Below are 14,997 nucleotides of genomic sequence, written 5' to 3'. Positions count from 1 at the left end.
GGCTGATCACAGTTTTTCTTAACATGAAAATAAGCGGTGTGATCTTAGTACTTACTTTGACTTTGCTGAGTAAAGGCATCATAAAATCTTAAACTTTAGCTGCTGCTGTCCCAAAACGGTGCAACGCTTTCACACTGCATGTCATCCCTTCACCTTCACTTGTTAAATTTAAATCACACTTTTAAAAAGAAAGTCACTTTTACTCTGGCCTTCGCACCAGACCCATGAGTGCTGCTGTACAACGTTTTTGTTTTGTTCCTATAATTCAAGTTTTTTTATTTCTCTCTTTTCGACTTTTGCAGCTCTTTTCTATATTTCTGTATTTTACGCTTTCTAAGCAGTGCTGTTGAAGTTCAGCTTTGTCTTTCAGCACTTTGGTCAACACTGACATGTTTTAAGTCCTTTGAAATAAGTCAGACATCACACCACGCTAATTTATTTACAAGTGCTTGTTAGCTGTTTAACTTCCAGTTGTACACATATAAAATATTTGTTGTTTTACTCTAAAATTGGCTGATAACTGAAGTTAAAAGGAAATGCTTCGGATGGATTTGTAATCAAAAGAAAACGTTAACTGTTGTTGAAACCCTAACCCTTATTGAAGCTAATATTCACAAGCAGATTTTTTTTCCTAAACTTATAATTTAACACCCTCTGAAATTCTTTTTTTACAGTGCATGTTCCTCCAGATTTGTCATCTTTAAAGACTCCAGTTATTTATAGGAAACAAACATGACTGTCTCTGTTTGTGGGAGGCTTAGAGAAATGACTCGAACCTCCTTGCAGTCGAATTCTGCTGACATCTGAATGGCGGCGCATTTGCATTTTGGCAGCAGAGAGGTGAACCCAGCGAGCTCCAATTCATCGTGAAAAGCAGAGACGCGGCAAATCACATTCAAGTGCCAGTTATCTTCTCTTGCTGCGCTGCGAGCCATAAGCTCCTGCAGGTGCAGCCCAGCGCAGACACGTCGGACTCGGATGCGTGCTCTTATCTGACCCCGAATCGGACTCTGGCTGCGGTCGGACAGGCTGGAGGCGTGCGGACCCGGGCCGCTGCGTGTTTGCGGCTCTTCAACGAAGGCTGTGTGTTTTTGCAGTTGAAGGAGAAGGGAGGGAAATGGAAGGATCCTCAATTTAAGATGCAAACTCGTCGAAACAAACAAAAAAAATGTTATCTCTTAGTGTACGCTTTTTATTTTTGTGCTGCATCAACTGCGGATGTCATTCCCAAATAACGGACGTAAACACTCGCTCGGATTTGACTTTTTGCCTCAGTTAAAGGTTGCTCCATGTTTTCTTTAGTCCACAAATGATTCTAAAAATAAAATGAGTCCATAAAATTCAGATGAGTTTAAATAAGGAAAAGTGTGTTATGAACATTTTTTATTATACTCATTGTGAGTTGGATGTCAAACACTCATTGCCTCCCTCACCCCCCTGCCTGTACGGAGTGTGTGAGTTTATTTATTTATTTTTCTTCAGCATCTATAAAAAAAACCCATTGTTTTTGTTTTTGGACTCAAATTTTCCAAATTGTTCTGAAATCTGTGAAAATGTCTCCTTCTTGTTCCACTTTCAGCCAGCTGGAAAATATTTGCTTTATATGGCTAATTAAAGAAATGTTGGGGGAAAGAAAAAAACCAACCAACAGCCGAACTGTTAACCCACGAATTATCTCCCAATTGGCCTCCAGGCACAACATGTCACATTCAAGACTTTTCAATTGAAATAAGTCAACATACAGATGATGTTACATTTTTGTCTTTGCAGCTAATTTTAACATTAGCATTCCGTTGATGTTATACTTTACATATAAAATGATAGATTATGGTGAACAACATTCCTAGAATCCTTGACCTTCACTACTCTTTTCAATCATACACAGACTCGGAGTCTGTGCTATAGCCATCTGTTTTTGTTAGCCTCCAGCTTATTTCCCAGCTAACAGAATTGCCATTTTTATGCTAACCTGAGCTAGCTAAGATATCCCAGTACCGAGGTGTGGAATCTGTATTGAACATGACGAACATTAGCTACTTTAGCCTCAAAGATGGCAGATTACAAGACCTTTGACACATAGCTTAAAATGAAACCAAATGTTACAAAACCCCGAAGAAATCACCGCCTGAAGCTTTAGCCGATAGCCTCAGAGTAAACTCCACTTAAACTGAAAATGGAAATCCAAGATGGACACTGGCCCATTTTCTTCTCTCATAATTAAATTTTACTGTAAATTAAATCGCCGAAAGATGAACACTTTCCCAGATCACATTTGCAAATCTACATTAATGTGCTGTAAACAGATCATGTTGTGGTAATCTGCTGGGAATATAGTAGAAAACGGTTATCAGTTTACTGCTGTGAAGAATTGTGAATGAAATAGTTTCACTGATAAAACTATTTATAGTGTAATTTAAATTTGAAATTTGTTGCTGATAACACTAAAGGGGGTTGGAAGTTGTAACTTGAACTTTTCATTAATTTCATAATAGCATTTTCTCTGTTGGAGGCTTGACAGTCATTTCTAAATATGTCCGGTTTTTGTGACGCTCGGTTCACAGAAGCTCCTGCTGTTCTTTGTTTCTTCAAAAATAGAGGAAAAGAAGATCAAATACAATCCAGACTTCTTTTTAAACAATTGTACTCAAAATGAATCTCATGAATGCACCCATGGATCAGCCACAGAATGGCACCCTGGGTGGTGAGCCGCATGTAAAAATAAAAATTAAAAATCAACTCCTGGACATGTTGAATATCACATATAATAACATGCTTGTCTTGGTCCTTTTGTTTAGATTTCCATAAAAAAAATTATATTTGTCAATGAAATATCCAGTCATTAATAAATGATGATAGAGTTTTTATAATTTGATCGGGGGTCATAATATGACATTTTCAGAATCAGCTGGCCTATTTGAGGAGCAGCTCCACGATAAAGGTTTTCAAAAAAATACATATGACAATTTATATCACATGTATAATTCAATAAAATGCTACGCTACAAAGCAAACCAAAGCTGTATTCAGCTGGTTGTGATTTTCACCCTCCGTTTTCACTTATTACACACAAACAAACCATTTTGCATCCATGTACTGAGATCATTGTGTCAGTTTTGCACGTAAATTAGCATTTCCATGGAATATCCAGATAAACTGTCATCAAATGCTTATCAAAATGTTTCCCAGTATTTGTTGAGTTGTGGTGTTTGAGGGTAGTTGAGACCAACACACACCAAGTATTGCCCCTCTACCCTCCATCCATACGCAGCCTTGGCCCATCTCTGGCTGCCATGCACATGTGCCGGAGCAGGTGCAGCCTTCGAAGTGGCCTCATCACTGCATCCTTCTTTCCTTGCTTCCTTCCTCGAGGAAGCAATATTTTTGTTCGGGTCCTAGAGTTGATTGCTTTGCTGTCTTTAAGCAGCCCACCTCTCACCCTTGTAAACATTAGCGTGTTCTCCTCTCCATCCTTCACTCTTGTTTGCAAAGACAGAGGAGAGTGTGGCTCGTTCCCTCCCTCCCCCCTTTTCCTCTTTTGTTTGTTGCGCTGAACCCCGGAGCAGCTGCCGGCTGTGGTGGCGGCGGTGGTAGTGGGGTCTGGAGGGACTCTGGAGCTGCGTGTCCTCTCTTTGCCATCCTCTGCCAAGGTGGCATTATGCAAGCAGAGAGAGAGAGAGAAGCGAGAGAGGGGGATAGCAGCGGCCATAGTAAAGATGGAGGAGGGTGCGCGCGAGGACTTTAGGCTTCTTCTCCTGAACTTTCCCGCCGTGTCAGGGTTGGAAGTTGTCGTTTTGGCTCGCGCACACCCTCACCTGCTCCCCTCTACCAAACTAACATAACCTGCTCCCCTCCTCCTCCTCCCTCTCCCGACCATTTATCTCCCTCTCTCTCTTCTCCCTCTCTCTCTCCTGCCCTCCCTCTCGGCTCTGGAAGCGAACGCATTGGCTGGGCTGCGGGCATCTCGTTGCCAAATAGGTGGGCCTTCTCATCGCGCTGGCAGAGGCTCAAGCGATGGTTAGGGAGAGAACGCGGAGAGGACGAGAGACGGCCAGCGAGACCCAGAAAGAGAGAAAGAGGGAGAGGGAGAGAAAAGGAGAAAAAAGGAGAGGCAGCACTCGGCTTTGCCAGCGGTCCTGTGCGCTCGTCCAACATTGATTCGGCTCTCGGTTTTTTTTCCTCTTCGATTCTGCGCGCGTGTGTAGGAGAGAGAGTGTGTGTGTTGTTATTTTTTTTTGTGAGTGTTTGCGCCTGCGTATGTGTGTGTGTGTGCGTGTGTGTGTGTGAGGCGGGCCAAGGGATCAGAACAGACACCGCTACCAATTAGGGTTCACTTTGCCAAGGATTTTTTTCCCTCAAGGTTTTTATTTTTTGTGCTTTTTTAAAATGATTTTTCTAACAGTTCAAAACTGTTATTTTTATTAAATATTCTCTTTATATTTCTGAATATTTCTTAGGATGTGCTGCTGCTTATTTAATTTTTCCCATTTTTAAATTATTATTATTCTCAACTTTTTAAAGCAGCTAATTATTATTTTTTTTCAATTGACAATCCGCTTCCAAGTGTTTTTTTTTTTTTCTTCTCCATCTCCTACTTCTCCTCTCCTTGCCAAACCAGCTCTGGCTTTACATTGGGGAGCGCAAAAGAGAGAGAAAAAAATAACTGGTGCAAGAGGTTTTTTTTTTCTTTCTTTCTTTTTTTCACTTTAAACGCCGTGCCAAATTTATGATGAGAGTGCAAAATGGTAACTACCAGGCCGTCTGTCTTCCTCTTGCAGTGTGGTTATCTGTGGTGATTTGTGTCTGCTTTCAGTTTGTTGTGGAAATGTGACTCTGGTTGGAGCTCCCCTTGATTTGTTTTTTTTGTTTTTTTTTAATACATATATATAGTTTTTTTTTTATTCCTCCCCTGCATGGTGTGTGTAAAGCGCTGATAGGGAATGCTATGGCTGAGCTTTTAGCGGCGCATTTCAGCGGCGGGCTTGTGGCGGCAAAGCTTGGCGGCGGTGAGCGGCCGGTGTGTGGCAACCCTGGCACGGGAGCGCTGTGGCGAGATCTGGGCTTTGTTGCCCAGAGATATGTAGTGAAGGTATTAGAATACCTCGTGCCACCTTTTTTTTTTTTTCTCCCCCTTCCCCTGTCCAAACAGCAGAGAACCGGGAGTGTATGTTGGCTCAGCTTTTCTTCTGCTTTTGGATTTATGCGTTTTGATTTTTTTTTTTCGTGTTGAATGTTTGTTGTCGTCTTTGCTGAAACGAGCAGGATGATTTGTTGCGTTATTGTGCCTTATTAAGATTCACATGTCTGTGTGTTTGCATGTCTGCGTGATTTTATATGACAGGAAAATTAAAAACAAACGTTTTAACGTTTCAGATGTAACACTTTGATGGTTATTCAAATTTTGAGAACGTACATAGACTGTTAGAATAAATACGTGAAGCAATTTAGTATATTTTATTTTGGATAGATTGTAATTGATTTTCAACTAAATAAATGTGTTAAATTGTAAAAATCTAAAATGACTAAATAACTTAAATTGATACTATGGTGTTTCTTCTCATGTTAAAAGAAATTATATATATATATATATATATATATATATATATATATATATATATATATATATATATATATATATCTATATAAATAAATATATATACATATATATATAGATATATTTTAATTTATTTTTTTCAAGTAACTCCTGAAATTATTACTGAAAAAGTAATTTTTCATTCATTCTAGCAAGGATGCATCTTTTCCCTGACAGCCAAAGCTATTATGTGCTGTTTTTTGGCAGCAACTGCCTAAAGATTAGGAAACTTGTATTAAACTAAAAGGAATTTTGGAGAGTATTCAATATTAGCCTATAAAATTGTTATCATTTTAATCAAGCACGTTGGTTTGCTAATAGTGAATTTTTGAGATCACGCGCTGCTTTATTTTGGTAACAAATTTTGCCTGAACCATTTGTTGGGGATTTAACCGATGGTGTTTTCAGTCATCTTTTAGCTATTGTGGTTCTCTTGCCGTGGTGTCCACTGGTTGAACACGAGAAAAGCTGATATGTTCATAGCCTGTGGGATGCACTGTGAATATCTACATCAGCTCAGTAAAAGATAAGGACCGCCTGAGGACTTGTGGTTGAAAAGGTTTCTGTTTTATAGTGAGAATTTAAGTTTTAGCTTGTTTAGCTGCAGTGCTAAACAACTTGCTAGCAAACTCGTCGTCCCCTCAGATTACAAAAGCAACAATAAAAAAAAAACAGAGAAGAATTGAACTGTGGTAAGGTATAACTACTCCTATAGAAACAAACGGGGAGAGTTTTCTCTCATGATCATGGCTAATGTGTCATTCGTTAGCTACTTCTCTGCCTTATTGTTAGCTAGCAAGCTTGACTTTAGCATTAGTGCTGTTGCTAAAGCATTTAAATTCAGATATGAATTGTTATTATTGCTTCAACAATAGAAACTTTCCTAAACAAACAAGGAGGCTTTTCTCTTGGAATCATGGCTAATGAGTCTTTTGCTAGCTACCGCTTGTCTTAGTGTTAGCTACCAAGCTTGACTTTATTACTAGTGTTGTTGCTAAACTGGCTAAATCTGGATTCAAATTTTACTTATTGCTCCAACAATAGAAACATTCAGCCCAAAAATCTTTGTAACAAACAATGAGACTTTACTCTCATAACCATCGCTAACGTGTCGTTTGTTAACTACCTCTGCCTTAGTGTTAACTAGCAAGCTTGGCTTCAGCATCAGTGCTATTGCTAAAGTAGTTAAGTTTGGGTGACAAACTTGATCATTGCTACAAACTATAGAAACTTTCCCAAACACAGATCTTGTAACAGTTCTTAAACCTTACTGAGTTTTTACACTTTACACTTTATTAGCCTAAATTTTCTCACACAGGTACGACAAAAACCTAACACTTGAATTAGCAAACGTTTCCAGTCAAATTCAATGGATTTTGTTACCAAAACTGAATAGAATCGAACAACTACTGAAAATTGGAATGCCATCAATATGTTAAATGTATTAGGCTACTATCTAAAATATATTTTCTGTGAATAATTTCAGAATAATAATGTTTAGTTCTACTTTTTAAATCCAATCTCCGTTCTACAGCTGCTTCACATTTTTCCCGTTCTGTCCTCAGGATGAATTTCACCCCTTCATCGAGGCCCTCTTGCCCCATGTCCGTGCCTTCTCCTACACCTGGTTCAACCTGCAGGCCCGCAAGCGCAAGTACTTCAAGAAGCACGAGAAGAGGATGAGCAAGGACGAGGAGCGCGCCGTGAAGGACGAGCTGCTGGGCGAGAAGCCGGAGATCAAGCAGAAGTGGGCCTCGCGCCTGCTGGCCAAGCTGCGCAAGGACATCCGGCCGGAGTTCCGCGAGGACTTCGTGCTCACCATCACGGGCAAGAAGCCCCCCTGCTGCGTGCTGTCCAACCCCGACCAGAAGGGGAAGATCCGCCGCATCGACTGCCTCCGCCAGGCCGACAAGGTGTGGCGGCTGGACCTGGTGATGGTCATCCTGTTCAAGGGCAGCCCCCTGGAGAGCACGGACGGAGAGCGGCTGGTCAAGTCGCCCCAGTGCTCCAACCATGGCCTGTGCGTCCAGCCGCACCACATCGGGGTGACGGTAAAGGAGCTGGATCTCTACCTGGCCTACTTCGTCCACACACCAGGTATGTGTTACCGATATGTTACAGAGCCGAGGGTTTTTATTTTTGTCGAGAGCTCCCTTAGCAGACGCAGAGGTCAGGTTCGGATTTAGCCTCCCGCTCCGGAATCTGTGCCAAATGGCCTCGATGCCAAGACAAATGCCATATTTAAATATTTAAAGGGACAGCATGTGGAATACAGTTAACCACACCGAAAGAAAATGTTAGCAACAAAAAAAATAAACAGACAAACGTCTTCTTTGCTGATAGTTGTTTCTTTTTGCTTTAAAGCGTTTCCGACAGTTTTGAAAGTCCGGGCTTAGAATCTGTGTTTGCTAAGAGATATGTTTGCGTTGGTACATTTGTAGAAGCATTTGTGTGCAAATTTAACTAAATCCAAACGTGCATGTTTTGCGGCGCCGTCGGTAAACAAAAGCATCTGCAAGCGGGTTTATCCCCGGCGAGCGCGCGCACGGTTCCGCGTGCGCGCACGTGAGAGGCAGTTTGTCATGTGTCTGTAATCCCTTTCCAATGGGAGAATGGTGTTTGCTTGTGCGCGAGCACGTGCTCGTGTGTGTGTGTGTGTGTGTGTGTGTGTGTGGTGGTCTGGAGAGCACAGTGACAGCTGGCCCAGTCCCAGGTACTTTAGGAGGCAGCCAGTCTGCACCCCATCCCCGATCGCCTCAGCCTATCGGCACTCTCTGCGTAAACACACACTCCAACACACACAATTTGCACACCCTTGCACCCCGCGCACAAACACCCGGATGCTCCGCGCGCTACTCTCCGGATCGCACAGATCAAAGACTTCTTGTTGTTTACGCATTTTATTTTTCCGGATCCATTCGGGAAGTCGATCGAATATACAAATCAGCATGAAATAATTTCAATAAAAACCAGACCACTGTTCATATTTTTCAATTTATTGTTTATATTTTTTGTTTTGATTTCTTTTTTTTTATACACACTTCAAAACTAAAATAAAATTTTAAAGCCAAACTATTGCATCGTTTAACATTTATCAGGAAAAATTTCTTATTGTGATAGGAATTTTGTCTCGATAAATTTCAACTGATGTAAAAAAAAAAACAAAAAAAAAAAAACTGACAGTGTTATTGGAAATATTTTTTTTTCTCAGCTGTTCCAGGAGAGCATCAATACATATCAGTAAATTTGAAAATATGACTCGATGCAGTCACTGTGTGCAGCTTAGTGAGATAATTCCCTCCTGTTTCTTAAATGAAGAAGCCTGGCTGAAATGAGAATATTTTTCAAGAGCAGAATCTTTGTGGACACACAGACAGCCCCAAACAACATGGAAAGGTCATCCTTTTATTTATTTTATTGTTATCACAAAATGTTGTGATAAAATTCTAAGTCCATATTGCCCACCACTAGTCTGAACCGGCTTTCTCTGAATTTAGAAGTACCAATTGTCGGTACGTTGGCTGGCACATACGGGCAGCAGCTCCTCCGCTGCAGTCATCGCTCCACTCTAGCGCCGCTCCAGCTGTCGAGCAGAAGGTCAGGTGTGAATCCTCAACGTCGCGGCTCTGCTTTTATAGACGCCGGGAGGTTTTCATTCCTCCCCCCCCCGTTGGCGGGGAGGTGGGGAGCTCCCAGCCGACCCCAGGCTCCTTTCAGGCCGGCGCGTAACTCCGTTTGAGTTCGCGCTGCCTTTCTAAAGCGTCTCTTCCTGTTCCTCAATGCACCGTGGCGAAGCGGCGCTCAGATCAGTACCGAGCGCAGCCTGGTGCCTCCTTCTAGGAAAGCCTTTTTTTTTTACTTTTTTTTTTTTTTATTTAACTCCCACCCCCTCCTCTCTGTCTTGCTCTGTGCCAGTATCCACTGACTCCCAGCAACACGCCAGCTCTCTTTACATTGTTACTTCTTCGGCACATAAATAAAGCGTCTCGCAAATGTCTTGTTCGGGTTTGAAACTTCAATCGCGAAGCGTATTTGCGCGTACGACTGGACCTGAACACGGTACCAGAGAGCCGGGTGTAAGTCGGGACTTAGTGAGTCTCAGAGACTCGCCGGGGTTAAACAGAGTTTAAAGAGGACGGGTAGACAGTGGCTCCACTCTGACCTTTTGGGTGGCAGTGTTACAGTTTTATTCTTAGCTCTCCATTCCAGGGTGTCTGACTGTGTTTGGCGGAAGCTGTCAGTTACCATGGGCCCAGCGATTGGACCGCAGCCACCTCACCTGCCGCTCTGCTCCTGTCCTCGTTTTTTTTTTTGTTTTTTTTTCCCACCCGCTGAAGTCACTGTTGCCACCGATCGGAGGTCAGGATTTGACTTACAGATCAGGAGACACACGATGCGTCTCTGCTTTGTGCAGTTATGGATTTCAAGGCCTTCTAGAGGCTCAGGCTTGCATGAGATTGATGCGGCGTGAGAGTCATCATTAGAAATACCACGATAGTCTGTAAAGATTTAGAACAAAATCTTACACCGTGATCTAAATGAGTTAAAAGAGAAAATAAGCACTGGGGATGCACCGATTGCAGGTTTTGAAACACAGATATTTAAAAACCATGACCTGCCCATTCCAGTTTTGGCCAATAATGATTCTTTTTTTGTGACTGAAAAGTTACCAAGCATAGCGATAAATAAGTTGATAAATTGGTAACAGTGGGTCAGCACTCTACCAAGGCAGAGCAAAAGGGAACTGTGGATGATTTTCAGACATTTGTGGATCTAGATAAAACTGGTAGATAATGTTGGTTTCTCGTGTTTGAATCATCCGATCACACAAAGCGAAGACAATTTCCTCCAGTTTATTGATGCAGTCCTTATAAACAGTTTCTCTCTGTATCTTTACTCTTCTAATTTCCATAACATAAACATCGTTTACGTTCAAGTCACGCTAAAAGGCAGAATATTATCCCTTTTTTGTTTTGCTCTTTATAAATGAATCTGTCTACTGTGCCAACACAGCAGCTTTTAAACAGCGTTACTTGAATTAAAGCATGTGTTTTTCCACACCATTATGGAGGTTTCTTCCTGTTAAAGGTTTATTTTTCCCTCTTCAGTCTCAGTCAACAATACAATGCGAGCGATTGTCTGCTGTTGCTAAGTTCTTGCTTCCATGACAAAATGCTAATGTCAAACAAACTAAATTTTACAATTGTAATGTTTCCATTGAGCAAATTTGTTTTCTCAAACTGTGCAATTGTATGGTAAATGGAAACGCAGCTACAGACTCAGTGCAGTCTGGTGGGTTTCTTTATAAACTTTTTAACTTACTTTGAAGAATTAGCTGAATTTATTGCACTGTTTGATAACTATAATTAATTGGAATGTATTGGATTGGATAAAAACGTTTTTATTTATTTTTTGCAAAGTACCTGGAGACGACAGTTGTTGTAAATTAGCGCCATTGAAATAACCTGGAACTGAATTGACGGTTTATTTTCTGCAAGCCATTTTCAATTCGCCAAACCTCTGCGTTTGGCGAATTGAAGCCTCCTGACCAGCAGTGTGCAGCTACGGGGTTTGGGGAGACAAAGACAAAGACATGACGGGAAACGTTATTGGGTTTTGAAGCCAAACTTCCTCTCGAACCTCCGTAGAACTCGTTGCAAATTAGCGTCAGGTCTGTTTGATGTCATTGAATCTCCTAATAGTTCAGGTTTGTGGAGACGTACAGAGGATCAAGTCTGACATCGTGTTGCCTTGGGTGCCCCCCAACCCCCCTTTTGCTCCGTATTTGTCTGTACTGATAAAGCCGCACGGCTCCAGCATTAGTCATGTTTGGAGCGCCGTCCGCCTCATGCGGCTTTCATTACTTTGGGGGGGGATGAAAAGCTGTTTCTGAGAGCCTTCGTGTTTGCTCTCGGCGCTGGAGACAGACGGGCCGCGCAGGTTCCCCGGGCCAGGTCCGAAAGCCAACCGTGCGCGCCGTCTCTCCACGCGCTCATTTACCCGTCGGGGTGTCTTTGTGCGTGGTGCCGACATTACAAATGACCAAGGGAATCTCTTTTTAAAAGAGACAAACAAAGGGAGGGGACTTGGAAGCGGACAGCGAGACCGATAGACTTAGCGCCTTCTCGCGTCACGCTAATCCATCAAACACGTCTTATCGCCGTTGCCCAATATCCTGAGCTTCAAATGGAGATACCATTATCAGGTCTGTGGTTACATAATGAAAAAAAGATTTGAGGCTCTATTTTCCCCCCCCACACGAAGCTCCTTGTGTTTCCGGGCTAAAACCAGAGAAGAAGAAAACAGAAATCAGCTCTGTGGAAGGTGCTTTTTTTTTGTTTCTTCGTCCGCCGTGATTGTGCTGTGAGGAGCAGTGACTCCATTTGTCCTCCACATAGAGGCACGTTAAGGCCTTGGTCAGCCTCTGTTGGCTAAGGTCCTTAGTTTCCTTCAGTTACGTGTGTGTGTTGGTGTGTGTGAGTGTGTTAAAACAGACATGTATGGAGCAGAGATCCCGTGTGAATTGGTAAACGGACTCGGTCGCCCCTCAGTCGGTTCTGCTGAAATATCCATCGCTCTCTGGATCCATGGGCTGATCACCAGCCTGCTTCTTATTCACTGTAATTATCCAGTTTAGTGAATAATGTTGAGGGAGGAGAAAAGAAAAAAAAAACAAAACCCCACAAGACTAAAGCGAATGATTGAATTAGGTTGAATTTTCAAACAAAAGTCTCAGTTTCGGAAATTGAAAAATTCTTTGTAGCAGAAAGTGTTTGACGGAGGCAGATTTATTTTCTAATTTCACTGTACACTGATTTTTAATTATTTCTGCAATTAAGAGTAATAATTAATTTTTTGTCTTTGTAGCAGCTCAACTAATTTAGCTTTTTAAACTAATCTGAAAGTATGAAAAAATGCATTTATTTAAGACAATTGCAGCTTAAAAGAGCAAATAAACCTGAATCAAAAATGTTCCTTCCCTCTTAAATTAGCAAGCCTGTCATTTTCCTCTATATATTCCCTTCTCTGTATTAGTATTATAATTTTTTTTTTGCTGTCCTAACACTGTTAAATCTCTCTGCAGCCGCTCCTCTCCTCCCTCTGTGCAGGCGCCAGGCCTGAAATCTGTCTGTCCGCTAAAAACATACGTATTCCCCGGCGCACAGGAGGGGCGGCTTGGCTCTCCGAGCCGCCGGAGCCGAGGGGCAGAGAGCAGCAGGAGCGGAGAGGTGAGGCGAGCCGAGAAGGAGGGAACGGGAACAGATTTAAAGAAAAAAAATTATGTATTTATTTAAGAAAAAAAAATAAAACATTTCTGGGCGGTTTCCAGCGAGATCCCGACCGGCTCTTCGTTCTCGCGGTCTGGCGAAGTGAACCCACGGAGCTGGCACACCGGAACGAGCCGGAGCCTCTCCGTAGACTTACAAAAAACCCCAAAAACAAACAGAAAAAAAAAAACAAAACAACAACATCTGTATTTAAAACAGATAATTAGACAAAAAATAAAAATCCTCTTTGATAAAAGAACCAAAGGGAAACCTCAAATAAATCAATCTGTCGCTTTTTGTTGTCGGCTTCGATTTCTTTCGGTCCGCGTTCGGCCGTCTTAAACGCCGCTCGCTTCTGTTGGGACGATGCTGAGCGCTGATATAAAGTAAAAAGAAAAGCGTAGAATAAAGATAATGCAAAATGCCATGCAGGAAACAAAGACGGAGGGAGGGCACACATTCAGGCTAGCGGGGCTGCTTGGCAGCGCTTGGCACCCGGAGCTGCAGCTCTGTTTAGAAGGTGCCAGCTTTTCAAACCGACACACAGACCCTGCCAACTTCTCCTCTTCTCCTCCTTTTCTCCCTCACTCATTTTTACATTTTCTTCCCCTCAACATCCTAGTTTTTCCTTAACGCTGCACGCATCCCTCCGCGCTCCTGCGGGTGCCGCAGACCCCCTCCGGCGTCTCTTATATCCAGAGTACACACAGATATTTTCCTTCATATATATTCACCCAGATTGAATAAAACGGCTATCACGTTACCGTGGTCCCTTTTCTTCCCTCCCAAAGTCTTTTTTTCCAGCAAATTTTTTAGCGGAGCGAATATTGTTACTCGCTGTGATGGTGGATTCAGGTCCAAAAAAACAAAATGGAGGATAAAGCACGGCTCCTCTCCAATCAGAGCAAAGAACGCTTCCACATGTGGATAAGAAACGTTCAGCACAACTACGCGGGGTTCGGATTCGTCTCTCCTCGATTTTTATTTATTTATTCGTTAATTTTTTTGTTGGCTCGACTTCGGCCAACAAACAGTTTCAGGAAACACTCGGTTTAATTCCGGGGGAATGCGAAGTGGACAAGGCGCGGCGCTGTGAGTGACTGGAGAAAGCGTTAAACGCCGGGCGTGGGGGTGGATGGAATTACCCAATAATGATCAGAAAATTAGAGCCATTATTAAAGGAGAGTAAACAGGCCTCTCTAAGTGTGAAAGGCCTCTATTCAGCCGGGACCTGGAGCAGGGCTCCTTTCTTCCATTCATGGATCCACCCACGGCCTCGAGAGCCCCTCCTTTTGTTCCCTGGAATCACAGCGCGGATATATGGGGGGCTGCCGAAGTGGGGGTCCCTCTTCCTCCCCCGTGTCATGAGTGCAGGATGGAATATGGCTCCTGACTGCACTTCACGGGCATGACTCCCTACTTATTTCACCTGCAAAACAAGCTGGCTCTTTTTCCCCCCTCCTCACTTTCATTCACTCTAACTCGCCTAATTAGCTGTTTGATGTGCTCACATGAGATGCCGTCGCTCAGTTCGGAAACGCTGGCAGCGGGTTTGAAAGTGTTTCTGCGAGAGCACCTGGGCGTCTGTCTTTTTTAAAAATTTTTATTTCTTCTTCTTCTTCTTCTTCTTCTTCTTCTTCTTCTTCCATTATCGGCACTTAAAGCGCTCCTTTTCTTCTCCGGCAGGCGGGGTGTCGGTGGGGCGACGGGGTGCAAACTGGGTGCTAATGCGGTGGCGCCGGCTTCCGTGCTCGTCGGTGCAAACGTCCTAATTAGCGGCAAACGAAAAAAAAACAAATAAAGTTGTCTCTGAGCAACTGAAACGACAAAGAAACAAAGAGGGATTTACACTTCACAAACCGGTCGAGGGAATAAAGAGGCTGCGTTCTTCTTTTTCTTCTTTTTCTTCCTCCCCCCCTCGTCACATCCCATCCAAGCACTGACCTCCTTTTGGATTAATACTGCGACTCAGCACCAACCTTTACAGCTCTTGTTTGTGGCTTGGTTTGTTTTCTTGACATTCTTTCCTAACATGTCATCACTAACTAGGTTTAGCAGGTGTCCCGTCCTCTCTCTGGGTTGGACAGAAACTTCTCTACAAGTTCCTCCCTAACTCGTCTACTTGGCTCCTTTGTGTTCC

General features: G+C 42.8%; 1 protein-coding gene across 29 annotated transcripts in view; it reads left to right on the top strand.

Moving 5' to 3' along the window:
* The window catches only part of nfixb (nuclear factor I/Xb), a 186,231-nt gene that overhangs the window by 55,166 nt on the left and 116,068 nt on the right, over positions 1–14,997 (top strand). For 16 of the 29 annotated variants that reach the window (XM_044099276.1, XM_044099282.1, XM_044099279.1 and 13 more), the window contains one exon: positions 7,155–7,686. In XM_044099276.1, coding sequence (XP_043955211.1) covers positions 7,155–7,686 — 532 coding nt within the window. Of the gene's footprint in view, positions 1–3,785; positions 5,086–7,154; positions 7,687–14,997 lie in introns of those variants that run through there. The other 13 variants (XM_044099280.1, XM_044099287.1, XM_044099275.1 and 10 more) reach the window with 13 other exon arrangements.

Source organism: Gambusia affinis, linkage group LG19, assembly GCF_019740435.1.
Source record: "Gambusia affinis linkage group LG19, SWU_Gaff_1.0, whole genome shotgun sequence".
Lineage (NCBI taxonomy): Eukaryota > Metazoa > Chordata > Actinopteri > Cyprinodontiformes > Poeciliidae > Gambusia > Gambusia affinis.
This window is presented reverse-complemented; position numbering and strand designations above follow the sequence as displayed.